The 25736-nt window shown below is 39.4% G+C and overlaps 1 protein-coding gene across 1 annotated transcript; it reads left to right on the top strand.

The window, feature by feature from the left end:
- Nucleotides 1-5982: 5982 nt before the first annotated feature.
- Nucleotides 5983-25381, top strand: LOC100619205 (zinc finger protein 345-like). Its single transcript, XM_007492460.3, has 5 exons — nt 5983-6322; nt 7569-7657; nt 13200-13326; nt 14098-14193; nt 20925-25381. Exons 1-5 carry the CDS (start codon nt 6310-6312, stop codon nt 23009-23011), a joined length of 2412 nt encoding a protein of 803 aa, XP_007492522.2. The 5' UTR covers nt 5983-6309; the 3' UTR covers nt 23012-25381.
- The last annotated feature ends 355 nt before the right edge of the window (nt 25382-25736 follow it).

Genomic DNA, 25736 nt, shown 5'->3' with positions numbered 1-25736 from the left:
GGTTTATTGAAATCAACTACTCCAGTTAGGGTGAGGTCTAAGGAATGTCCAGTTCCTTGTATACCTCAATATCCCTTGACTAAAGAAGCAATTGAGGATATAAGACCAATCATTGAATTTCTAATCCAACAAGGGATCATGATACCTTGCTTCTCAGAATTTAATATTCCTGTTCTTACAATAAAAAAGCCAAAGTTATATCAGAATGGCAAAACTATATATCATTTTATACAGGATTTAAGAGGAGTCAATGATTATGTCATCAAAACTCATCCTGTTGTACCAAGTCCAGCTGCTATAATTTCTTCCATTCCAAGTCAGGCAAGATACTTCACTGTGGTAGATTTGTGCTCAGCTTTTTTTTTTCTCAATTCCATTTCATGAGGATTCTCAAAAGATCTTTGCTTTTACCTGGGAAAAAACATAGTGGACTTGGACTCAATTGCCTCAAGGTTATATGGACTTGCCTAGCCAATTTTCACAAATTCTGAATAGAGATCTGAAAACTATAAAATTCAAGAAAGTAAATTAGTGCATCTTGTGGATGATATTCTTCTTGCCTCCCCAAATGCAAAGGTGTGTCTGAGAGATAGAAAGATTCTTTTGTTAGAATTATATAAGTGTGGGCATAAAATCTCCAAGGCAAAATTACAATGGGTTTTGTCCAGAGTGCAATATCTAGGTTTTGTGTTATCAGAGGGTTCAAGAAGTATCACATAGAAAAGAATAGCTGAAATCCAGAAACTGAGTGCTCCTAAGACCAAAAAGAACTCAGAGCTGTTCTTGGAACAACTGGATTCTGTAGACAATGGATACCTGGATTTGTTGAACTAACAAGATATCTAACAGATTTAATCAGGAATATAGAACCTGAACCTCTGAAATCCTGAGCCTGAACATCTGCAAGCTTTAAGTAAGCTCAAAGAAGCCATTTTATCTGCTCCAGCTTTGGATATCCCAGACTATGGAAAACCATTCCAGTTATTTGTTGATGGGACTAAAGATATTGCTTCTGGTGTACTGACACAGTTGGATATTATAGTTGTCAGCTTGATCCAATAACTGTAGGTACTGTACCTTATCTAAGGGGTGTAGCTCCTGTTGCTGTGTTAGTCCAGACGTCAGAAGATTTAGTTTTGGGATGTCCATTGACTGTATACTATTCACATCAAATAAAAGCACGAATGAGGAAGTTTCATATTCAAGCTTATACAGATCAAAAAATTTCCAAGTATTAAATTATTCTCCTAGGTAGTGAGGAGGTCTAGAGTATTAAATGCAGCTATACTTCTTCCTGATTTGCCAAGGAACAGTGAACCATTACATATGTGTAGAAGTAGTAGATCTAGTGGATATGCCTAGAATGGATTTGAAAGACACTCCTATTGAAAATCCCGACTTTATATTATTCAAAGATGGTTCTTCACATTTGTGTGATGGAATTTGATGTATTTGGTGCTGCAATGGTCACAGAATTTGAGACACTGTGGTATGGCTTATTATCTAGTAACCTTAGTGCTCAAGGAGCAGAATTGGTGGCATTGAAGCAAGCCTGTCTTCTAGCTGATGGTAAAAGTGCTAATTTTTTTTTACAGACTCTTAGTATGCTCTTTCAGTATGTCATGCAACAGGAAAGATCTGGAAACAGTGAGGTTTTATTACTGCATTGGGAAAAACAATTTCACATGCAGAAATAATAACTGAGTTGTTGGATGCTATCCAAAAACCTAAATAGCTAGCAGTGATCCATTGTAGAAGTCATACTTGTGGTAGAGATTCAGTTTCTAAAGGAAATCATAGAGCTGATATAACTTCAAATGTTGCTGCCAGGAATGCTCCAGTGCATGTAATTAATTTGTCAACTATTAAGTCTGATGATTTAGAAAGAGCTTGTGTAGAATCAGAAATTCAGAAGTGGAAGGAGAAATTCAGAGCAAGGAAAGAACATGGAATATGGATTGCAGACACTGGAAAACTGCTATTACCAAAAGCTTTATATATTTGTGTCAAGCCATTCACACAGAAGGTTATTTTGGTACTCAAGCTGTAGTAGACTCTGTAAAAAGGCAATGGGTAGCACCAGGAATAAGCACTGTTGCAAATAAGATCTGTTCTAATTGTTCTGTTCACCAAAAATTCAATCAAGGTGCATTCAGAAAGAAAGATTTGGGTGGTAGACCTTTGGCATATTGTCCATTCGAGAGTTTGCAAATAGATTACATAAGCATGCCAAAAGCTGGAAGATACAAATTTTGTCTTGTAATTGTAGATAGATGAACAAAGTGGGGTTTAGTGCTCAGACTTTGGGGTAAAGATCAGATCTTACAAATTCCCTTCCCTTCTTTCCCTTAGCTTAAATAAGCTGTTATTTGTTATAATTATAGGTTTTACCCATTATTTTAATATAGTTATGTCAGGAGGACAGGACATTCCTTTGTATATCTTATCCTATACCTGATTTATCCCTTCCTTGAGGGCCTATTCTCTGGTTGTACTGACCATCTGTTGCTACTAACTGAGAAAGCACATTTCTTAAGCCAGCTTTCTATAAGGGAAAAATGGTTTATTAATTATTATCCTTATTAATGGATCAGAGGCTTAATTTTACTGTTCTTCAGAAATCTGATTTTTTTCCTTTTCTTTTATGTAGTATTTGTAGTGCTAACTTGGAAAAAAAAACACTGAACTACTAAATAGTCAGAAAAACTACTCTTTAATTAAGGAAAGGGGTTTAGTGCTTTCCTCAAGGCCTCCACACAGAGCTTCATGCTACATATCCACTCAGAGTCCCAAGACTCCAGACTCTGGTTACTCTGACCCCTGGGAGAGCCAACTGCCCTAGATTGACAACTCTGAAGAGCCATTAAAATAGGAAGCTTAAATACCTTTCTAGGGGAACATGGGGACTGAGGATGAGAAGGATAGTTGATTTGCCTATGTGTCACCTAAACTACTTTAAGGTCTATTGTTATTCTGAGACTGAGGTTGGACTTTCCCCTCTGAGAGAAACTCTCATGTGACAAGGTCAAAATAGGGGCTTTTCACCTTTAAGCTAACTAAATTGGGGTTCATTGAATCTTACTAAGTTACAAGTTTGGGGGCCCAGGGCCACGCAGATAGGAAATGTCTGATGCCAGATTTGAACCCATTACATTTTGTCTTTTGACCTTTTGCTCGGTTCTCAATCCACTGAGCTTCTCCATGCTGTTTCTATGTAAGGTAATTTGGAAATGCATTCAACTGAATTGAGGTCATTTGACTGTTAATGGTTTTTGTTTCAGGTTCCAAATCCTTAATATTATGATATGATGTTTTTAATAGCTTATCTTCTAATGTGGATGTTACTGGATTTTGAGCTGAGCTGTCAAAAAAGGAAAATGTTTTGTCTGGTTCTTTTGGCTTACCCTCACATAGCATGATCCTGACACTTTAGTAGGTTAGGTGATTCCTTGTCATAAACAGACAATGGTCAAGAGAAGAAAGACAAATACTCAGCATCTATGAGAAAACTTTTTTTTATCCCTTCCTCAACAGGTTTTTTTTTTTTTGGAGAACTCCTAGCTAATGTTTCAGAGGGGCTGCCACTTGGGTTAGTGTTCACCTTGGGTTCCTTTATCACTGGGCTCCTGGGGCTTCTTCCTTCAGCATCCCTAGAGTTTCTTCTCTCTCTGATTGGTTTCAGAAGTGGAAGTCCTGATCATGGGGAGAGAAATGAAGAAGCTCTGGGTATAGAAAACTATTTTAGAGTCCCATCTTGGTCCCTTTCAATTTAGAGAAAAGAGGTGGTGCTGAGAGGGCCTAGAGGCCAGGGCACATCCCCTCTATGAGGATGGAGACCTGATCTAATTAGGATTCAGAGATTCCTATGTTTGATTCACTGACCTCTCTCCCTTCCAAGAGGAGAGGATCTTCTCTTGTCTTAAGACCTCCTGGATCCTGGGACTGAGTGAAACTCTTTGACCTGGGAAGTGAGAGAGTTGGCAAGTTAAAGCATCAAGGCTAGGACAATGAAGGGTCAGGATGTCCACCCACAAAGGGCGGTGACCTTCTCTCAGGCACAGAGAGCAGAAACAAGACTCCCAAGATCTCCCCCCAACTGAAGTGCTCAATCCCATCGCTGCAGAAAAATCCCCAGTTCAGGAGACCTTGTTTGCCACCTCTTGGAGTTTGCCAAATGAGAAGCAGATGCCCCAGGGATCAGGGCTTCCATCTTCTGGCTACATATCCAACACGAACCCTGTATTCAGGTGTGTCTGCTGACACTCTTGTTCCCTAGAATGCTAATTTCCAATTAGTTATGGTCTAGCATATAACTACTCTCTGTCACTGGTTCCTTTGTTCTGGAAAAATTTACTTTCAAAAAACAGCAGAGAAATTGGAATGCATCACCGAGCTTTCCTTGTCTCCAGTCAAGAATGGGCATCTCACTACTTTACCTGTCTCTCTGTGCATTTGTGTTGGAATCTCAGGGAATCCTTCCAACTGCAGGCCTGGAGTTCTAGCCACTGGGTCTGTGTCTGTCAGTGTGTCTGTCTGTCTCTCTCACACACCTGCCCTGCAGAAACACTCAGAGATGAAGATGATGAGAGACAACAAAATAAGTGACATTTCAAAGGTGCCCAGGTCTTTGGGTGATGTTGACAATGAAAGCTAACATTTATGCTGTGCCCACTATGGCTCTCTGGGAGGCTGGCATGGAGGGGCAGGGACAGCTGCCCTGGTTTAGAGAGCATCTGTGGGGGGCTCAAAGGAAGGCTATTATTGGACTAGGCAGAGATGGAGGCAGAAAGGGCATTGCAGGAATCTGGAATAATGTGGATGGGGGAGGTGAGGGGAAGAATAAGCATTTATTCAGCATATACTGTGTGCCAGGCACTGTGTTAAGCACTTTATAATTTTTACTGCATTGGACCTTACAACCACCCTGGGAGGGAGGTGTTGTTAGGATCTCCATTTCACAGTTGAAGAAACTGAGGCAGACAGATGTGACGTGATTTGCTCAGAGTCACATGTCTAGGTAATGTTTGAGGCTGGTTTTAGACTCAGATCTTCTCCCATCAAACCATGAACTGTCCCTAATGATGCCACCAGAATGAAGAGTCCAGAAAAGCTGAAATGGGATTCATGTGGAGGAGTGTAGGAAGTTGAGTCCAGGTCAGGGGGAGCCTTGAATTCAGGACCCTTTCTTTGCTAGGGAAGAGGCAGTGAGGAAGGCTCTGAGCCCAGGAGGGACTGGATAGAGGCCTCCCTGGGTCAGGGAAGCCCAAACATCTGTCCCAGAACTGAGGGCTAGCTCCATCTAGGAGGGCCCAGTTGGAAGGCAGGAGCTCATGATTCCTCCACTCCTGCCTAGCCTTCTGCACCTCTTCCCCTGCCTCTGGGCTCAGCCATTCAATTCATATTTCCAAACTACCTTTGTTCCCAGAAGTCTGAGACAAGAATTCAAATCCTGCCTCTGACATTTGTGATTTGGGTAATCTTGGGCAAATACTTTCCCTTCCCTAGACCTCAGTTTCCTTTTCTGTAAAATGAGAGTTCCATGACCCCTGAGGTCCTTCCCAGCTCTAGATGTAAGAGTCTATGGCTGTCCCATTGATGGACTCAGCTGTTTCTGTCCCCCAATCCCCTTTGTGGTCACCACTGACTCCTAACCTCCAGGTCAAAGGAGAAGATGAAGTTGGGATGAGTAAATCTGGGGTCCAGACTGCAAGGACAACAGAGATGCCTGCCTAGTGGGATAGGGAATATGAAAAGGGAAATGACTGGGAGACCTAGGAGGGAGGTAGGGTTTGGATATCCTATTTTGGAAGAAGATGAGTGTAGCAGGGAGAGAGCAACAGCTGGAAGAATCCAGGAGACTCTGCTCAGAGGAGGAGGGTCTGAATATGAGAGCAGAGATTGGAAGGGAGGGAGTGGGAGGGGGACTCTCCCAGACCAGTCTGGTGGATAGCGGCTCAGGTGGAATTCAAGCCCTGGTGGAGTGTGGAGGCCTGGGAGGAGTCTAGAGTAGAAGGGTTATTCCAATGGCCCAGGCATTCCACGTGATGGAAGGCAGGGCTTGGGGCGGAGAAGCAAGCCGGCTCAGAGAGCCAGGTTCTAGCAGCCATTGGAGGAAAAGGAAGATGCTGGGGTTTTAGCTGGACTGGGCAGGGCGGGGCTTTTGGGACTAGAAGGACCTGCCCAGAGTGGTTGATTGAAAGCCTCAGCTGTTGAAGCTGAGATTGCTCTGCCTTCTTCCCTTGGAGCTGAAATCACTCTGCTGTCCCTTGCAGCTGAGAGCCTTCTGCCCTCCAGAAGCCAGATCTGTGCATGCAGATACAAGGTAGGTCTGAGCCAGAAAACCATGCAGCACACAGTTTCTGCTGGTTGCCCTTTCTTTTCTATCTCATGCTCCCCATTTGAGCCCATGTTGACTGTCCCTTCAGGGTGACCAAAAGCCCCCTTCTTCCTAAGGCTGGCTTCCCAGCTGGCTTTCCATTCCTGCCTCTTTTTTAGGACCCCCGTCACAACCCAAATATCTCAGGACACCATCCCATCTTTACCACTGGCTCACACTTGCTCAACCTTTAGACCTCTCCATAGAAACCCAGGTGTCCTGTCTCCCTGGCCCCAGTTCCTGTTCTTGTTCCTCCAACATCCTAGGCTCTCTGTATGGACCCAGGAGTCCTGCCTTCTTGCCCCCAGCACCCAGTTAGGATCCAGGCACCAAATCTTCCTGCCCTCTCCTTAACTGGACCTGTGGCTATCCTGATGGCTCCCTATCAGATCCCAAGCATTTGACTCCCTGTCTTTAATTTCCTTCTCTCCAGGGACCCAGATGACCAGCCTGTGAGCATAAACTTCAAAAGAGGGTCCCAGGAGTCCTTCTCAGCTCCTTGTTAGCCTCTAGGACACAGTCATCCTGCTTTCCCAGGCTCAGCTGTCCTGCTATCACTCAGATGTCCCTCTCTCTCTGTCCCCAGCTTTGTTACATTATCCTGCCTTCCAGATCCTCCCTCATTGGCCTCTCTGCCCCTACTTTTTTTAGAGCCCTTGGGCCCAATGCCAGGCAACTCAATACCAGACGGGATTCTGTCAGGCTTCCTCTGGTCATTCCTGGCAGCTGCATCACAGAGCCCTCCCTATTCTCAACCTTCTTTATCTCCTCTGCTTCCTATATCAACCAGCTGTCTGTTGTCTAGATTCTGTTTGTGCGTGAGTTGGGGAAAGGGGCTGCTGGGTGGGGAGCATGGGACAGTTGGAGGGAGAGCTCTGACTCAGTGGCCATTGAGGTTTTGGGGTCCAAAAGCCCATTTTTGTCTCCTGGATCCCTGTAGCAGGCTGGGGCAGAAGAAAAGAAGTAAAGGGCAGGTGGAGGTCATCTTCCTAATCAGACCACCTTCATTTTCATATCTGAACCTACCTGCTACCTCCTCTGTTGACTGGAGTCTCTGCGCTGGTGACAGGACCAGGGCCTTTGTAATTTCTGGGGGACCTCACTCCGTAAATCTATGTAGGCCAGTCTCCAGCCCAGGAAGAGAAGGGAAAGATATTCTCCCCCTGGAATCCTTCTCTGTCTTCCTATCCAGCTCAGCCAGAAGAAGACCAAGGCCTGGCCCAAGCAGAGAGCCTACAGCCAGAGGGAATGGCCCCTGGAAGCCCCAGAGTCAGACCTCAGGTGAGTGCAGACTTTCACAGACTTGCTGAGACCATTTCCATAGACAGAGGATTGTCTAGGAAGGTGGCCATTTCTGCTACTTTGGGGGCCCTTCTTTACAGCAACAGGAATGAAATGGAATAAAGTATTAACAACACTGCCCTTCTGTCTTCTGGGTTTTGAACTGATTCATGGCTCTTGGGCATTGTGAACCCTTGCCCTCCTCCATCAATTGCTGCTCTCCCATGGTTTTCTCTTTTTTAAGTTCTTTCTCATCACACCTGAATGCTAAGGACAACCACTTGACTCATTAGTTCCCATTCCATAGATGCTGTGGGTTTGCTAGCATCTCCACTCATCCTCCTCACAATTTGTCCCCCCTTATCTTTGTTTCTTTGAGTCAAGTTCTCTCTGGTAGCAACAAAGGTCAAGAAAACTCCTTCACATCAGTATCTTGTCTATTCAGGCCTGGGGCAGAGCCCTGAAAACTTCATTGGCGCTCTTCCTTCCCAGCATCTTCCTCTGAGCAGAACTTGTCCTCCCTGGTTCTGCCCCTTTCCCTCTGTCTCAGCTCACACAATCTTCCCAGGTTTCTTGGAATCCTTCCCACTGACCATTTCTTAGGTCAAATCAACAAGCTGTTAGGAAGTGGTCACTCTGTGACAGGCACTGTCCAGAACTTCTGGGGGCACAAAGGAAGATGGAAAACAATGCCAGTCCCTGCCCACAAGGAATTCACAGTCTAGAGGGGGAGCCAACAGGTTTGCCCAAACAAGTATGGAAGGGATGTATTCTGAGAGGGAAGATTCTAACAATTTGAGGCCAAGAAAATCAGTTTTTCAGAAGATGAGATTTTAGCAGAGACTGAGAGGAAGATGGGAGAGGGGCTATGTGAGGGGGTAAGTACATTCCAAATATGAGACAAGTGTAGCACCATACAGCTAAAAAGCATCTGAGTCTAAATTTGAACTCAGATCTTCCTGACTCCAGGTCCAGGATTCTATCTACTGAGTCGCCAGCTCTTTCTAACTAAGGAAAGTCCTCTCCATACCCATTTCCCTGATTTTTCTCCCACCACTAAGGAAAAGAAAAAAGAAAAAAGAAGAATTTAAAAAAATCCAAGGAGGGAACAGAAGAACTTTGGGACAGATACAGAGACAAGGCAAACATCTTAGAAAGGGACATGCTGGTATTTTCATTTACTTTTAAAAAGAAGCTGAACACAACAGGGATTCATGGTTTCACATCGAATCAGCTCTTTGTCTTCTTTGCTTTTGGGAATATTTTCCCTATTTAAGGTGATCATTATATTTAGAATAAATTTAAAAATAAAGAATCCTTAGCTTCCTTTAAGAGTCAGCTGAAATGATACCCTTTTAAGGAAACTTAAAGCAGTTAGTGCTTTCCCATGTGAGATTAACATCTGTCACTCTTATGTGTTTGTAGGCAGCCAGGTGGCCCAATGGATGGGTCTGGAGTGAACAAGAAGTGAGTCATGAACCTAAATCATCAATCAAATTATTTGCTAAAGGCCTTCTATGTGGCAGGCACTGTGCTAAGCCTTAGAGATATAAAGAGACAAGAGACAAGCCAGGATCTTAAAGATCTATCTAACATCTAATTAGAATCTATAATATATTCTTTTTATACATAATTATATATATGCAATATACATAAATATAGAAATATATACAATATAATTATAAATTATATTAGTATCTATAATCTATAATGATATAATAAAAGAGCTATCTAATTAGTGTTTAATCCTATACATATATACAATTTCTTTTTAAAATGGAAATAAATAAAAAGTTAAGGTTTGAATGCTACACAAAGACTAGAAATATTGAGATATCTTAATATTGGCCTACCTGTGGCCTATGACCAAACATTTTCCTTACTTCTACATCCTGTTCACAAAAATGAATTGTTTTCTAAGTATGGGGGGTTAGGGGAATGTTGCCCTGAAATCTGGAAAATCTGTGTAAATTTTTTTGGCCCTCCCTTAATACCAGGGAAGTAGTATGGCATTTTTTTCTTTTTATTTTATGGGATGTTTCCAATAGTACCACCAAGTTTCACCAAGTACCACCTCATTCCTGCCACCAATTCTATGCTATGTGTACCCATACGCTTAACTGATGAAACCTGATAGGAGTTTCACTGATCTGGACCATCAATGTCAGTGTCTTATCAGTGTCCTCAACAAGCTATAGGCAGATAAATAGAATATAAGTAAAAGTGGGAAGATGCTGGAATTGAGAGGAGAGGCAAAGGCTTCCTGTAGAAGGTGGAATTTTAGTTGGGACTAGCTAGAAACCAGTAGATCGACATGAAGAGAAAGAAGATTCTAACTATGGAGGATAGCCAGAGAAAAATCTCCAACCCAAGAGCCCCCACTGTAAGTAAATGTCTTATAATAAAGACTTACGAGACTCTCTATATAATACAATACAGATATTTTATGCAATTTCTGAGTTTCTAAATTTTTTTCTGGGTTATCTGCTGGCCTTCACATGTCATCTGGGGCTTCCACAAATTCCAATTTAATTTAATTTCTTATGCTGACCTATGATATAGTGAAACTATGATGGAGAAAGTTGAGATATGGAAGGGATATATGTATATATATGTAGCTTTGTATATATTTGTTTACATATTTTCTTCTCCATTATATTATAAGGACCAAGTGTCATCTTCCTGTAGAACAAGGAGGAGAGTGTCATTGGATCAATGAGTAGGTGGAAGGAAATAAGATATAAGAAAATTGGAATACTGAATGATGTCTAGGGCACAAAGGGCTTTGAATGCAAGATAATTTGTTTTTAATCCTGAAGATGGTAGAGAGCCTCTGAATTTTATTGAGAAGAGGAGTCATATGAGCAGACTTGTGATTTAGGATTACTTTGTGGACCAAATGGAGGATGCATTAGAATGGGGAGAATCTTGAGGCAGCAATCTAGTCTCATCCAATCTCATCCAAAGGTGAGTTGATGAGAGCCAAGCCAAGGTGGTTGTAGTATAAGAGAGAAGAGGGTGTATTTGAGAGATGTGGCAAGGTAACATTCACAGGCACTGGCAAAAGATTGGATAAGAGGGCTGAGAAATAGAGATTGAGAATAATACCTGGGTTTTTGGAAAAAGACAATAGAATAATAAGTTCTCTTTTGGACATGTTGAGTTTCAGACAGCTATTGGACATCATATTGGAGATATCTGAAAGGAAGTTGGGAGCACAGGTTGCTCAAGTTGAATGGCCTCACTTTTTAGGTAAAATAAGAGATAAGGTCCTGGAATGAGAATGAGTGGAAGTTAATAGTCAATCAGTATTTATTAAGCACTTATTATGCATCAAGTCCTATACTAAGGACTGGGAATTCAAATATAAAAAATGAAAGACAGTTCCTCCTCCAACAAGTTTATAATCTAATGAGAGAAGACACCATGTAAAAGGAAGCTGAAAAATGGAGAGGAATGAAAGAAGATATCAGACACTGGGACATGATGGAGAAAGCATTCAGAAGTCCCTAAGTAGTGTAGCCATGGGAGAAATGAAATGTTTGAGCTTAGCTTTCTCATTAAATAGAGTTTGGAGTTCATGGCCCCATCCTCTAATCAGAGAGGCAGGAATTATGAGGTGCAATACCAAGACTGATGAGATTTTGCAGGGTGATGAGGTTATTCCAATAACAAGCTTCCTAAGTACCTGGCAGAGAAGTCAGAGAAGTCTGAAAGGTACTGCAGTCAGGTAATAAAGGACATGTGTGAGCTCAGTTTTCTACTTAAATAGAGGTTTGGAGTTCATGAGCCCATCCCACAATGGTAAAGGATGGATGTGAGAGGATGGAAAAGGAAAGAAGTATGGATTAGGAGGAAATGAAATTTTGAAGTTTCTGCTAGGAGTGAGTTAGGGAATTGAATTATCAGTCAACAAAAGGAATGCCTTCCTACAGTGAGAGCCCACCATGTGAATAAATCCTATGAAGTGAAGAACAGTTATTCAAGAGATTCTAGTGAAAGGGAAAGGTATGTAATGTGAATTTTAGATTTCTCTACCATACTTAGTCTAACAAAATCAGGAATGTCTTGTGAACTTTAAATTACTCCACCCTGCTTAGATCTTACTTTATGGTGAAGATAAAGTTGTAATTTCCTGATTGAACAATGAAGGTACTTAGTTCTTACTTTATAGTGAAGCTAGAACTTTAAGTTCAGTCTATTTTTAGATCTTAATACAAAAAGGTGTTAAGTAATTATAAAGGGTAAATTAATCACAAAAAGGTCATGTAACTAACAAAAGGTGAACTTAACAAAGAAGTGTTAAGTAACTCTAAAGATATAATCTAATCAAAGAAGATGAGAACTAAAAAATGGGCATTTAGAGGAGGGGACACAAGAGTGAAAGGTCTATATATTTGGCTCACTCCCTCTCTCCGGCAGTGGAGATTTGGCTGGTGGCAGCATGCTGGGCCTTTTGGCATCTTGACATGGCTACAAGCTATTGTCCAGTTCGGTGGTGAATTTCTGGCTGAGTTTATTCTCCTTTACTTTCCAAACTTATCCTCTTAGAAGACTCTAATCTCCTTCAGAGACCTAGTAGCAGAAATCTTGAACTTCCCCTGGCACAGGCCAGCCAGGAGAAAACCTATACCCTCTTCCCTCTTAAATCCTTAAGTCCTTAAATCCTTCCCTCTATATTAATTAAAATTACCATAAATTTCCAGACTGACTTGGGTCTTTTATTTGGGATTTTTTCCCTGGCAACCAATTCATTTAGATTTTAAGTCACAACCCTAAAATTATCTTTACAGTAAATTCTTGAGAATGTCCCAAAGTGGAAAATTGTCAATAAATACCTTAATTATTCAGAAGACAAATAACAGAAATAAAGGAACTTAAGGATGAATATGTTTGCAAATAGAGCATGTCTCTTATTTTAAAGAAAAAAAATGAAAATGATGAAACAAGTTAAAAAGAATTTTTTTCTATATGATAGAGAATTCCTCTAAAATAACAGAAACTCATAAAAAGTGAATAATATAACTATAGTGGAAATGGAACATAATGGGATGGAAGACCATCAGATTCCTAGCACATTGGCCAAAAGTGTTCTACATTTAGCAAGTTAGAGGGATAGATGGCCTTTCTCAAGGATCAATATATTTTCAGATCTGGTCAATCTCTCCTTTATATTATTCTTCAATCTACCACAACATTCTCTTGACTCATTCTCTCAAGGTCCAAGTTCTAAGAGTATGTTTAAATCCTTTATTTCTCATAAGGAAATTGGTAATGCCTTTCTCATGAATTAGATCAAGTCCTAACTTTGGTTAATAAAATATGACCTTTATAATGAAATGAAAACTTTTTTCTCCTCCTTAGTTAATTTTATTTCTGTATAACTAAAGATTAAAGTTAATGAATATATGCTATTAACAAATGAAAGCTGTCATAAAGCAAAGACAGAAGATTTGGCAGCTATGACACATCATACCCAGAGCCACCACAAACACTCAGTATAAGTCTTTCAGCTCTACATCTCTGACTTTTGATGGTTTAGGTGTTAGTGACATTCAAGGATGTGGCTGTGGACTTCACACAGGAGGAGTGGCGCCTGTTGGACCATTCTCAGAAAGAGCTGTACAAGGAGGTCATGCTGGAGAATGTACAGAATCTACTCTCTGTGGGTAAGGACCATTTCCTTTGGTAACTGAATCTACCATCAAAGAACTGCTTTTATTCTCTCCCTATTGTGCAGGGTTTCTAGCATTTATCAGTTATCAGTAAGGCAAGGTGCTGATTTCTTGTGTCCTAGAGACAGGTGTTCCCTGTGATCTGTTTTTTCTGTAAAAGATCTTTGCTTTGTATGATAGGGGAGTGGGGCTTTCCTTTGCTGCTCTCATTCGTATCCCTAATTGGTTCTGGGGTGCTTGAGGGCAAAGATCAAACTAATAATAAAGAATCTCCTTCCTGAAGCTAATCTCAGAGATTCTATCTTGTCTAACTTCTCCCTAAACATGAATTTTGTCTGGTTAATTTCTGAAAACTGCTCATCCAGATTTTCTTTGAAAATGGGAAGTGAAAGGAACCCTCTTCCTTTAAAAAAACCCTTCCTCCTTGGTCCAGGTCAGGTCTTTGGAATGTTCTTATTAACATGAGTAAATTTGTAGATTCCTTGTTCTTCCTTTCTGCTTCCCCATAATTTCAGTTCAAATGGCGAAAAATGAAGCCATCCTTCTGTGAAAGAGGTAGAGAAAACAGAATTTTCTTATTCCAAATGGCTTCCAAATGATCTCTTTCCTGCCGCCCTCCAAAACTTCCCATAGAAAATATGGAAACTATCCTTGAGGAGTCCTAGGAACCATTATGTGACTCTTCTTGTCTGCCCCCTTTCCCTAAAGAGAACTAAAGTACAAGTGTCATTCCATCCTCATCCCTTCCTTATTCACCATGCCTAGGACTTCCAGCTCCTAAAGAAGAATTGATCTCTCATTTTGAGCAAGGGAAAGTTCCATGGATGTTGGAGCGAGAAGACCCAAGAAAATCCTGTCCAGGTGAGTGAAGTGAAAGTAGATGCATGAGGGCTCTTATCACAAGAGGTGCAGTGAAGGGGATGCTAGATTTTGGGCCAAGAAGATCTAATCTCCGAGTCTCCATTTCTCATTTGTGAAAAGAAGTCATGGCCTTTCACTTCTCTTACAATGGAATCTTTTAAGATTCTTTTTTTGAAACTTGAGGTCATGGGACTCTTCTGGAAGTATCCCAAATGGCTGCCAATTGGCTAATTGAAGCTCTTTTTAGACATTCAAATCAACAAACATTGATTAAATTAAATTAAATGTGCCATACCTCATGCTAAGAAAGGCAAGAGATATCTCTTGCTCACAGACTAGGCAGGAAGATAACATGAAGAGAGCCATATAAATCATGGTATATGTAGGATAAATTGGAGCTAATGAAAAGAGGGAAGGCTCTTAGCTTAAAGATGATTGGAAAAGGCTCATTGTGAGAGTTGGGGCTTCAGTGAAGCCAGAGCAAGCATTCCAGGCTTTATGAGCAGTCAAGGAAAAACCATGGAGTCTAGAGATGTTCGTCCTATTCAAGGATAGGTAGGAGTATATGTGGAAGAGGAAGAAGAATGGAAGAAGACTGGAAAGGTAAGAGAGGAGCAGGTGATGCAGGGATCTAAGTGACCAACTGAGGATTTTATCTTTCATCTTGGGGGTATTGGTTTCTTCATTCTTTTGTTTGTTGGCTGTAAATACCAGAAAATGCTCAGTAGGAGTTTCGCTGTGCTCTGAAGCCATTTGGGCCATTAGAATAGTTATAATTACAAAATTTTTGTATAATTACATATATTTTGTACATAATTTTATAATTACATAATTTTTGTATAATATAATTATATAATTACATAACCTATTCAAATAAATCTAGATAAAACCAGCACAACTGCAATTTTAGTCTCTAGTTTTTCATCTCTGCAATCACAATGCAATCAGTATAGGAAAAGAAAAATCTGTCTTTCCTGAAGGCTTTTGAAAGTTTCTTTTTTTTTTTTTTTACAGTCTTTCTCTTTGGATGATAAGACACAGGAAAAGGCTAGGTTGAGATATCAGGACATGGAACAAAATAAGTTCTTGGAAACTCCTGCCAGACAGATTACACAAAGCACAGATAAGAGAGACACTTACCCCTGCACTTTTATGCTATAAATTTCTGTTTAGATCCTCCCAGCATCCCAGTTTTATGGCTCCTCTTTTTCCTTCTTTAGTCTCTAGTAACATGCTCCTTTTTGCAATAAAAGCATGCACATTCCCTGAAGCATCCTGGCAAGGTTCAAAAAGGATCTGGAAGTATTTGAATAGTGGCCAAGATTGCATGAGTTTTATGTCTAGGTTTCCTCTTTTTTTGATCTCTTCCTTCATATTGGAAAATTTGTGAGGGGTAACAAAGAGTCTTAAGGGTATCACCTTTCCAGAATGGGTGATGTTGGGTATAACTCACTTTTGGAGAGAGAACCACTAGTAGTCATTCCTTCTTGTCTGAAAGACTTTAGATCTATTACCATTGTGAAAGAGGAAGAGGGTAAAAGAGCAAAACAGGAGGTTACGGTAAGGACGGAAGAGCAAGAAGCAGGGCCCATCAGACAGGGTGGCCCCCTACCAAATGCACACATAGTTCATTTATTTGGTGTGAGTTCATTTGTTTTCAATGGCCATTCTTAACTTCTCTAATGTGCAATAATCAAAGGTGTCAAATTTAGGCCAAAATAGTTCATCAGCTGAATCACTAGCAGTCTTAGATCAAAAGTCAGTTAAACTGAACATAACAGTGAGCTCTTTTGTCATTCCTCGCTGAACTGGCATCTTGCCTTGACTCCATGATTCAAACAATTGTCTTAAGAATTTACTGTGAAATTGCTACTACCTTCCCCTGTTGTCAAGCATAAAGGGATATTCAGTGGAAAACCAGCAGTAGTGGTCACAGGTAGCTCTAGGATGGTAATTCTTGGGCAATGGCCACAAGTGGTCCTAGAGTGGTTCCCTCATGGAAGAGGGCGGTGATTAGTGGGATGTCCCCATACCTATCCCTATCAAGTCCTGGAATACAAAGGTTTCTCAGAGGTCTTCCTTTATGACTGAGCCAATATAAAATTATGAATTTTTCACTAAACATATAAATTATATGTTTATTACAAATTACAAACAAATAAAATAAAAAACATAAATAAACAAAATCAAACATAATGAATTTAAGCAATTGCTTTATAAGCTAAAAATTATTTTACTTTAATTCACTGACATTTTAAAGAAAGGGGAACTTATAATTAAGGAGCAGTCTTACTTTGACCAGCTGCCACTATAAAGGAGAAATTGCTAGCATTATAAAATTTTCTTCAATCCTCACCCTCTTTTTTAAATGATTTTTTCTTTTTTTACTTTGAAATCTCTGCCAAAAATGTGATGCTCACAATCAATTTTAATACCCTTTTAAAATCAGTTTTAATTCTACTGTCTGAGTGTCCAAGAAACTTTCCTAGTTGGTTTGTTGATAAGGATCCCCCATTCCGCAGCTTACACTGGTTCAGAAAAAATTTGACCGAGGGGGAGTCCAGCCTTCAGAGCAGTCCTCTGAGAAGAGTTCTTCTGAGGGGCAGCCTTGAGGGATAGAGGCTCTCACTTAGATCTTGTATGGGATTCCCATTGGTGATGATAAAATCAATAAAGAGAAACTGAGACACAAAGGTTTTTGCATAATCAATTTATTACCAAGGGTAAATTTGCCAAATAAATAGATGACAAGGTTCTTTGGTAGCCAAGGATCCATCTGACAGTCAGAGTAGTTCCTTTATAGCAACTGGTTACAAAATATACCAGATATGTGTACTAAATTCAGACTGTGATGGCCCAACATGAAGATGGGGGATGGATTTATATTTAACTTGACTTGGAGAGGGGAATTCTAGAACCCACAACAATGGAAAACAGAGTGGGCTAACATCCTCTGGAAAGTCTCACGGTGGACAAATATCTTATAACTAGATTGACTTATCTTTCTTTTTCCTTTTCTCTCTCCTGTGGGCAAAAACTCACAGATTATGAGTCCTTGTGGTCAGGCTGTAGCCCATAGGAATGAGGAAGTTAAACTGTAAACTCCACCATTGAGGTCTATACAATCAAGTCTATGTTTGATCCACAAATATTGATTCTAGTCATTTGAAATAATTCTCAATCAATAATTAAGTAACACAAAATAAAGCAAAGTTTAAATTTTCAAATTTCACGCATCAGTGGATCAGAAGACAATATAAGAAAAATTGCATACAACATTGAAAATTACTTTAAAACAGAACTATTTTTCAGCTAAGCAATATACAAATGTACAAAAGAACGAGGTGATGCATCAGAACTAGTCAAAAAAGAGAAACAGAAAGAACCACAACTCAATAAAGGTATAAACAGCAGCTAGAATTTGAAGAAAGGATTCAAAGTGGAATGGAGATCTCAAAAAAAAGTGAGGAGAGGGGAGAGGGGAGAGGGGAGAGGGCTGGGACTACAGAGTTCTTTTCTCTAGGAGGTTTTTGGGGGTCAGGGTCCTTGGTAAGTGGGGGTCCTCCCATGGAGTCCAGCAGCTAATGGTTATCCATGGTAGAGGACTGGGGGGAAGAGGGGGATGTTGCAGAGAACTTTATCCATGATTAGATTTTCTGCCCCTCACTATGTCCTGCAGAATAGTGGAACTCTTTCCAGACCTGCAGCATCTGCACCCCAGTTGGCCATCACACTCTAACCTTAAGCCACTTGTCTAAGTGTGGAGAATACTGTAAGAATATACATTAATGATTTGACCAAATATATGAGAATTCTAAGATAGTTTTGTGGTTACCTATTTAAAATATTATAGATCAAGTCAGAATGACTTTTAATAGCTTTTATTTACAAAGAGAAATTCAAAAAGAGGGTAGGGAAGATAGCCTATCACACTAAATATTGCTCCAGTGCTTGACTCAGCCTAGCACGACTTGTTAACCCACAATCAGAATTAATCTCTCTCCAGAAGTCAGGAAAGCAAAGCCATATAATCCCTCACCCAAGAGCCAGTCCAACTCCCAAATTACCTCCAAGAGGCAGGTCACCAGTGGAAGAAGATGATGATGATGACTTCAGCTGAAGAAGTTCAAGATTTCTATAGTCCTTCTTGTCCCTTCCCCTCTTCACAGGGGTCAGTTACAAAAATTGCCTAGCACTGCCCAGAGGGGCAGTGTCTGTGGGATCTACCTCCAGTCCTCTGAGGGTGTGAATTCTTATCAAAAGGATTCACAAGTTCCTGATTGATTGAGTTAAAAGGTTGAAGATCTTTAAGTAAATGACTTGTGAATTCTCTTAGTTGATGGCTAACAAAGTGCTAAGTAGGGGTGTTTTCAGTTTTGGTTGATCAATTCAAAAGTTGCTAATGCTATACAAAGGAAGTCTGATTCATACTTAACAGTCCTGGACACAACTGGAAGAAGATGGGAATTAACAGCATGCTATGGGCACTTAGGAGTTGCATACCTTATTTGAACTTAAGGCCAGGATCAAAGATTTCTTTGCTTAAAGTCATCTTTATACCAGAAGTCAATGTAGTGAAACAAATGTTAACCTGTGCAAATTCATGAAAATATGCTGATACAATCATTGAAGGACGATACATGAGTATATATAATTATTAAGAAGGAACATAATTGCCAGATGTCTGGGTTGGAATTGATTACTTCAGTGATATTATATTACAGTGAAAAAAAAGAGGAATCATTATACACTGTCCTTGTCAAGTCCTGGCACTTGGCAGTGACAGTGAGATGCTGATCCCTATAATCAGGGAACTTTAAGCCATGCTTCCCATAGAAACACATTTTCCAAACAGCTGGATGCAAGCATTAGATTAAAATAGAAATTGGTCCTTAGATTTTAATAAGATTTATTGGGATTATTTGGATAGGTAGAAGATGAGAGACAGAGATAGAAAAGGAGCCCTAATCAAACTTTTCTATGTGGCTCACAGGTAGTCAGCAGGAAATGATGTCATCTGTGTGACCCCAGAAAGGGGGGGAGGCTAAATTTCCTTTGCACAATTCCTCCCTCTGATTCTTTGGGTTAATCTCCTCACTTGGATTTACTAGGTGATTAACATATCAGGTCTCCACAGAATCATACTACATATGGAGCCTATACATTTAAAGATTCTCTTACTAGAGGTGTATAAAATATTGCACCTTACATAGAGGGACTTATAACAATTTCGGGGATAAGAGGGAAAGGAGGAAAAAATGATTGATAGACACATTGACAAAAAACCAATTGGGGGCACTCCCCTTTGGCATAAGTTTACAATCAGACTAAATAATAGGTTCAACCCCCTTCAGTTCAGTTCATTATATCCCAAAGTTTGCTCTGGATCTCTTGATGTAGTGTGTCCCTATGTCATCTTCTCCAGAAGATCCAGTTTCTTGGTTTGAAATATTGGCAATTTTCTTTTCCTAAAATTACTTTAAAAGACCGTAAACTTTGGAATTTAGGATAATTATATAATTTTTACCCTCAGGAGGGTGCTGATCAACAGTAGAATTACCCTTGGATACTTGGCTGAGTTATGAGATATATGAATCAATTCTCCAACACTCACCCCAAACCAAACAGAAGAGAGAAAATTCTAGATTAATATTATATATATATAAAGTCTATGTATATAAAATTATGAGTTGAAACAAAATCATAACAGGTCCTTGAATCACCAGCAAGGCCCAATTGAGGTAGCTTATATTCTACAAGCATGCAGGACAATTGCAACAATATTGCACTAACCCGTTTGCAACTAGGACTACAGAAAATTACCATATTCTAAAAGAGAAAAGGGAACAAAGGATGGAGGTAAAAGGGAAATACGATTCCCTGGTTTGATTTTTTTCCTTCAATCACAGGGAGAAGGAAGCCAAAATGAAAGCCAAACAAAGTACTTGTAGAAACCCAGCACAGGGAAGTCCAACATCTGAATTTGCCAGGCAGTCGCTTCCTCAAACCCCAAGACAAGTCCTCTGTCTTGGCCTAGATTCTTATCAATGCCACAGGAATTGGCGAGGTACTAATCATGATTTTTAATAAGCACAATGAACTTAGGTGTAGAATGTGACAAGAATTATAGCTTTAAAGACCAAATTAAATTTGTATTTCAAAAATATCTGGACTCAATTTTTATAGGATATTTTTCATACTAGTTGTTTGGCATTAGCTCATATATTAATACCTAAAGTGAGAAGCACTTGTTTAAATTGTTGCTTACATAATGGTTTATACACATACAAATATAAGTAAGTGAACATGCAGGTATAAAATAGTTTTTTTTTTAAGTGCAATGGAGAAAAACATCTAATACTATGGACAGAGCATGCTCAGTCACAAAGTTTGAGTTTTAGTCTCAGCTTCAGGGATGTTGGCAGATCCCTCTGTCATTATGAGCAAAGAGCCTCAGTTGTGAATGTAAAGAGAATTCTAGGCCTGCCTGTGTCATAGGTTGGTTGTGAACATCCAATGTTATTGCATGTGAAGTTTTTTATAAGTGAAGTCATTCCTAAGGTGTGGGATAATGGCATTGTCAAATGATTGATTCTGCCTTTTTAAATTTGAAGACTCTTTTCTTTCCCTGTGGAAATAGAATATAAATCATTTTGCTTTCTGTCAATGGAGGGAAGAGGACATGTTTGTGTATGAGTTCCTATATTCGTTTGTCTGTTTGTTTTCTTCAGATGGAGAGACTAGACTTGGAATGAGGGAGACTACTGCAAAGATGAGCATTTCTATGGAAGAAACACAACAGCAAAGATTAATAAATGATGGTCACTGCAATCTCAATTTGAGAGAAACTTGTGACTCTGATATCAAGACAAAGAAAAAACAAAAGAGTCACTGCAAATTTGATAAAGATGGAAAGAGTTTCAGACAATGTTCAGTCCTAATTCACTGTAAGAAAACAACCTCTGGGAATAACTTTTCTCAGGATAGTCAAAATAGGGAATGCTTTCCTGAACAGTTAAATCTTGTGGAGTCTCATGAGAAGCCCCCTGAAGTCCAAACTTATCAATGTAATCAGTGTGAAATGGTCTTTGGCTTGAACTCTGACCTACTTAAGCATCAGAAGAGCCATCCTGGAGAAACACTTAATATATGTAATGAAGGTGAAAAGAGCTCCACTGGCAATTCACAACTCATTGGCCAGGGGAAAATTCCCAATGGAAAGAAGTGTTATAGATGTAATGAATGTGACAAAACCTTTAATCATCAATCATCCCTTATTCACCATCAGAGACTTCATTCTAATGAAAAGCTACATAAATGTATGCAATGTGGACAGGCTTTCAAGCAACAGGCATCCCTTCTTTCTCATCAGAGATTTCATACCAGGGAGAAATCTCAAGGGTGTAATGAAGGTGGTAAAGCTTTCAATGAAAACTCATCCGTTATGGCACATCAGAGAAGCCACACTGGAGAGAAACCTTATCAATGTAATCAATGTGGAAACACTTATACACAGAGGGCCAGTCTTGCTGTACACAAGAGAATCCACACTGGAGAGAAACCTTATGAATGTGATCAGTGTGGAAGGGCTTTCAGATGCAACTCCAGTTTTGCTTTACATCAGAGAATCCACACTGGAGAGAAACCTTATGAATGTGATCAGTGTGGAAAGACTTTTAGATGCCGTTCTAGTCTTGCTAAACACCAGAGAATCCATACTGGAGAGAGACCTTATGAATGTGATCAATGTGGAAAGACTTTCAGACAGAGCTCCAGTTATGCTGAGCATCAGAAAGTCCACACTGGAGAGAAACCTTATGAATGCAAGCAATGTGGGAAGACTTTCAGGTGTAACTCCAATCTTGCTCTACATCAGAGAATTCACACTGGAGAAAAACCTTATAAATGTAATCAATGTGGAAAGAATTTTAGCCAGAGTTCCAGTCTTGCTGATCATCAGAGAATCCATACTGGAGAGAAACCTTATGAATGTAATCAGTGTGGAAAGGCTTTCAGATGTAGGTCTAGTCTTGCTCTACATCAGAGAATCCATACTGGAGAGAAGCCTTATGAATGTTGTGAATGTGGCAAAGCTTTTATTGAACACTCATCCCTTATTGTACATCAGAGAATCCATACTGGGGAGAAACCTTATAAATGTAATCAATGTGAAAAGACTTTCACACAGAGCTCCAGTCTTGCTCTACATCAAAGAATTCACAGGGGAGAGAAACCTTATGAATGCAATCAGTGTGGAAAGACTTTTACAAACAAATCTAATCTTGCTCTACATCAGAGAATCCACACTGGAAAGAAACCTTATGAATGTAATCAGTGTGGAAAGACTTTCACACAAACCTCCAATCTTGCTGAACATAAGAGAATCCACACTGGAGAGAAACCTTATGAATGCAATCAATGTGGAAAGACTTTCAGATGCAGCTCTAGTCTTGTTGAACATGAGAGAATCCACACTGGAGAGAAACCTTATGAATGTAGTCAATGTGGGAAAGCTTTCAGATGCAGCTCCAATCTGGGGAAACACCAGAAAATTCACACTGGAGAGAAACCTTATGAGTGTAATCTATGTGGAAAGACGTTTAGACACAGCTCCAGTCTTGCTCTGCATCAGAGAACTCATACTGGAGAGAAACCTCATGAGTGTCATGAATGTGGCAAAGCTTTTAGGGACCACTCATCTCTTATTGTTCATCAGAGAATCCACACTGGAGAGAAACCTTATGAATGTAATCAATGTGGTAAAACCTTCCGGCAACAGTCATCCCTTATTTCCCATCAAAGAATTCATACTAGATAGAAATCTTATTTCTGTAGTGCATGAGAAAAGACATTCAAATGAAGTATAAAGGTTGTTGGACATCAGAAAATAATTCTGGGGCCAAATTCAATATGGCCTCAGTGAGGTAGAACCTTCAGTCAGGGATCGTCTCTTATATCTGAGCATTCATAGTGGAGAGAAATCTTAAAAGATGTGCTCAGTGGGGACATGCCTTTGCTGGAAAAGGAGAGGCCCTAGTTATCAGAATATTCATACTGGAAGGAAGGAAGGATTGTGGAAAAGCCTTGACATGGAGTTCAGGCTTGACTGGATACTGGAGAAATCATGCTGTAAATAAAACTTAGGGATCTAATGAAAAAGAAAAACATCTTGTTTCAGCACAGATCTAATTAGACACCCTAAATTTCATGCTGTGTATAAAACCCTATAAAAGCAATGATTTTTCTCTTAAAACTATTGTTTTTCAGTACTCCTCAATAATATTCCATAATATTTATTTACCACACCTTTATTAGTCATTTCCCAATCAATTAGTACTTACTTCTTACCTGTTCTTTGTTGATATAAAAAGTTATGGTATAAATATTTTGGTAACTGACATTTATTTCTGCATTCATTGCTTTAGATGGGTAGATGGAACAGTATTTAGAGTACTGATCCTGGAGTCACAAGACCTGAGTTGAAATTCAATCTCTAAGACTTACTAGCTGTATGACCTTGTACAAGTTACTTAACCAATTACTGTATGAGGCTTCCCCATTTGTAGACGGTATATACTAATAACACCTACTCTTAAAGTTGACATGAAGATCAAAAGAGCTAATATGTGTAAATCACATTGTAAGCATCAAATCACCATTTAAAAGCTAGCTCTTACTATTATTCCTTGGGTCAGAAGTCTCAGAGTCAGCCAAAAGATATGGACAATTTAATCACTTTTCTTGTAATTCAAATTGATATTTAAAACAATGTGGAAGAAGGCAGTGCCTCATGTGCTCTTTAGCTATATAACTCTGGGCAAGAAAGAGCCTTTCTGTCCATAATTTACTAATCTCTAAAATGAGGAGGTTGGCATCAATGACTTCTATGGTACTTTCCAACTCTGAATTTTTATTCCCATGGAAAATGTGTTTCTATGTCTTTTTCCACAGCCTCTTCCAGTATTTTTAGGAAGGATACATAACAGGTACAAAATCTGAAAGTATAATACAAACAATTTAGTTGGATTTCAAAATAGAAACCTTGAGAAATTGAACAGACCAGGTTTATAATATCCAAAAGAAATTGGGGGCTAGAGCTAAGATCATGGAATGAAATTGGCACACTTGTCCAATTTTTGCAATATACTTCTGTAAATTTTAAAAATTAATATTCAATACTCTGTGTATTGTATTTAATAATATTTATTAATACTTAACTTGAAGCAAAAGGAAAATAAAAGACTAAAGAAACAGAGCTTACTGGCCTCCCATGTGGAAAAAGAGAGTGAAGGAGGCATTCCCCACAGCTTAAAAACCATAATTTCAAGGACACATGTAAACAAAAAGGGAAAAGGATTCTTGGGACAAGGGGAGAATTTTGGGAGATGAAGCCCAAAGGATACAAAATTTCCACTTATACACTTCTTTTTAATAACTTAAACAAATGCACCTAAACAAATAATGAGCAAAAGAGACTCCAAAAATCTCAGTGAATCATTTTTACAATCCAGGATAGCTTAGGAAGACATAAAGAGATGTCTGTAGACACTGGAGTGGGAATTGGCAAAAAGCATGATGGGCTGGAATTGGCATTGTCTAGAGGCTTTAGAAGTGGTGGCAGCAGAGGCAGCAGCAATGGAGTGTTACAATTGGTCAGAAAACGATTCCATGGAATCCCTGAGATAATACTGGGAATATGATCAGGTGGTGGTATTAGGTGACACTATAATTTATTACCTGGTTCCTTGGTCCAGGTCGGAGAGGTGCATGGAGTCACAAGAGATGAGGGGTCCTATAGATCAAGAGGGTAAGGATCAGATTTTTCTCTGAATCATACAATATTGGAAGCATTAGAAACTTACAATCCTGTAGACCTTGTAGTAGAAGCAGCAAAACATAAAATAAAGAAGCTCAGGGTAATCATCCACTCCAATGCTGAGCAGAGCCCAACTTTAACATGAAATCCAAGATTGAGAAATATACTGGAAAAATGAGCAAATGACAACAAACCTATCCATAAGTAACTACTATGAGGACTGGGAAACTGAAAACCAAAACACAGAAGGGGACAATGACTTGAAAACATCTACAAGCAAAGCATTGAAGAAAAATTCACATTGAACACAAGCCCAAAAAGAATACCTCAAAGAGCTAAAGTGATTTTTAAAAGGAGATTTAAAAAATAAAATAATAATGGTAGAGAAAAATAAGAAGACATAAGAGCACTGGAAGAAAATTGTGGCAAGAAAACGAACAGCTTTGTAAAAGAGGCACATGACAACTGAAAAAACAAATCCTTGAAAATCAGAACTGGACAAATGGTAAAAGAGGTTCAAAATTTCACTCAAGAAAATAACTCTTTTAGAAATAGAATTGGTCAAGTAGAGGTTAATAACTCCATGAGGCATTAAGAAACCAAACAAATGTGAAAAACTAAAAAAAAAAAAATAGAAAAAAGAAACAGAAAAAACAACTGACATTGAAAAGAGATCAAAGAGTGATATTTTAAGAATTATTGAACCACTTGAAAGTTATGATAAAAA

The sequence above is a fragment of the Monodelphis domestica genome, chromosome 4 (assembly GCF_027887165.1).
Source record: "Monodelphis domestica isolate mMonDom1 chromosome 4, mMonDom1.pri, whole genome shotgun sequence".
NCBI classification, from domain to species: Eukaryota; Metazoa; Chordata; class Mammalia; order Didelphimorphia; family Didelphidae; genus Monodelphis; species Monodelphis domestica.
The sequence above is the reverse complement of the archived record's forward strand: the minus strand, read 5'-3'. Positions and strand labels throughout refer to the sequence as shown.

Coding starts and splice junctions, on each gene's coding strand:
- LOC100619205 (XM_007492460.3), top strand. Junction 7,658..13,199: donor GCCCCAGAGTCAGACCTCAG/GTGAGTGCAGAC, acceptor TTGATGGTTTAG/GTGTTAGTGACATTCAAGGA. Junction 14,194..20,924: donor CCCAAGAAAATCCTGTCCAG/GTGAGTGAAGTG, acceptor TGTTTTCTTCAG/ATGGAGAGACTAGACTTGGA.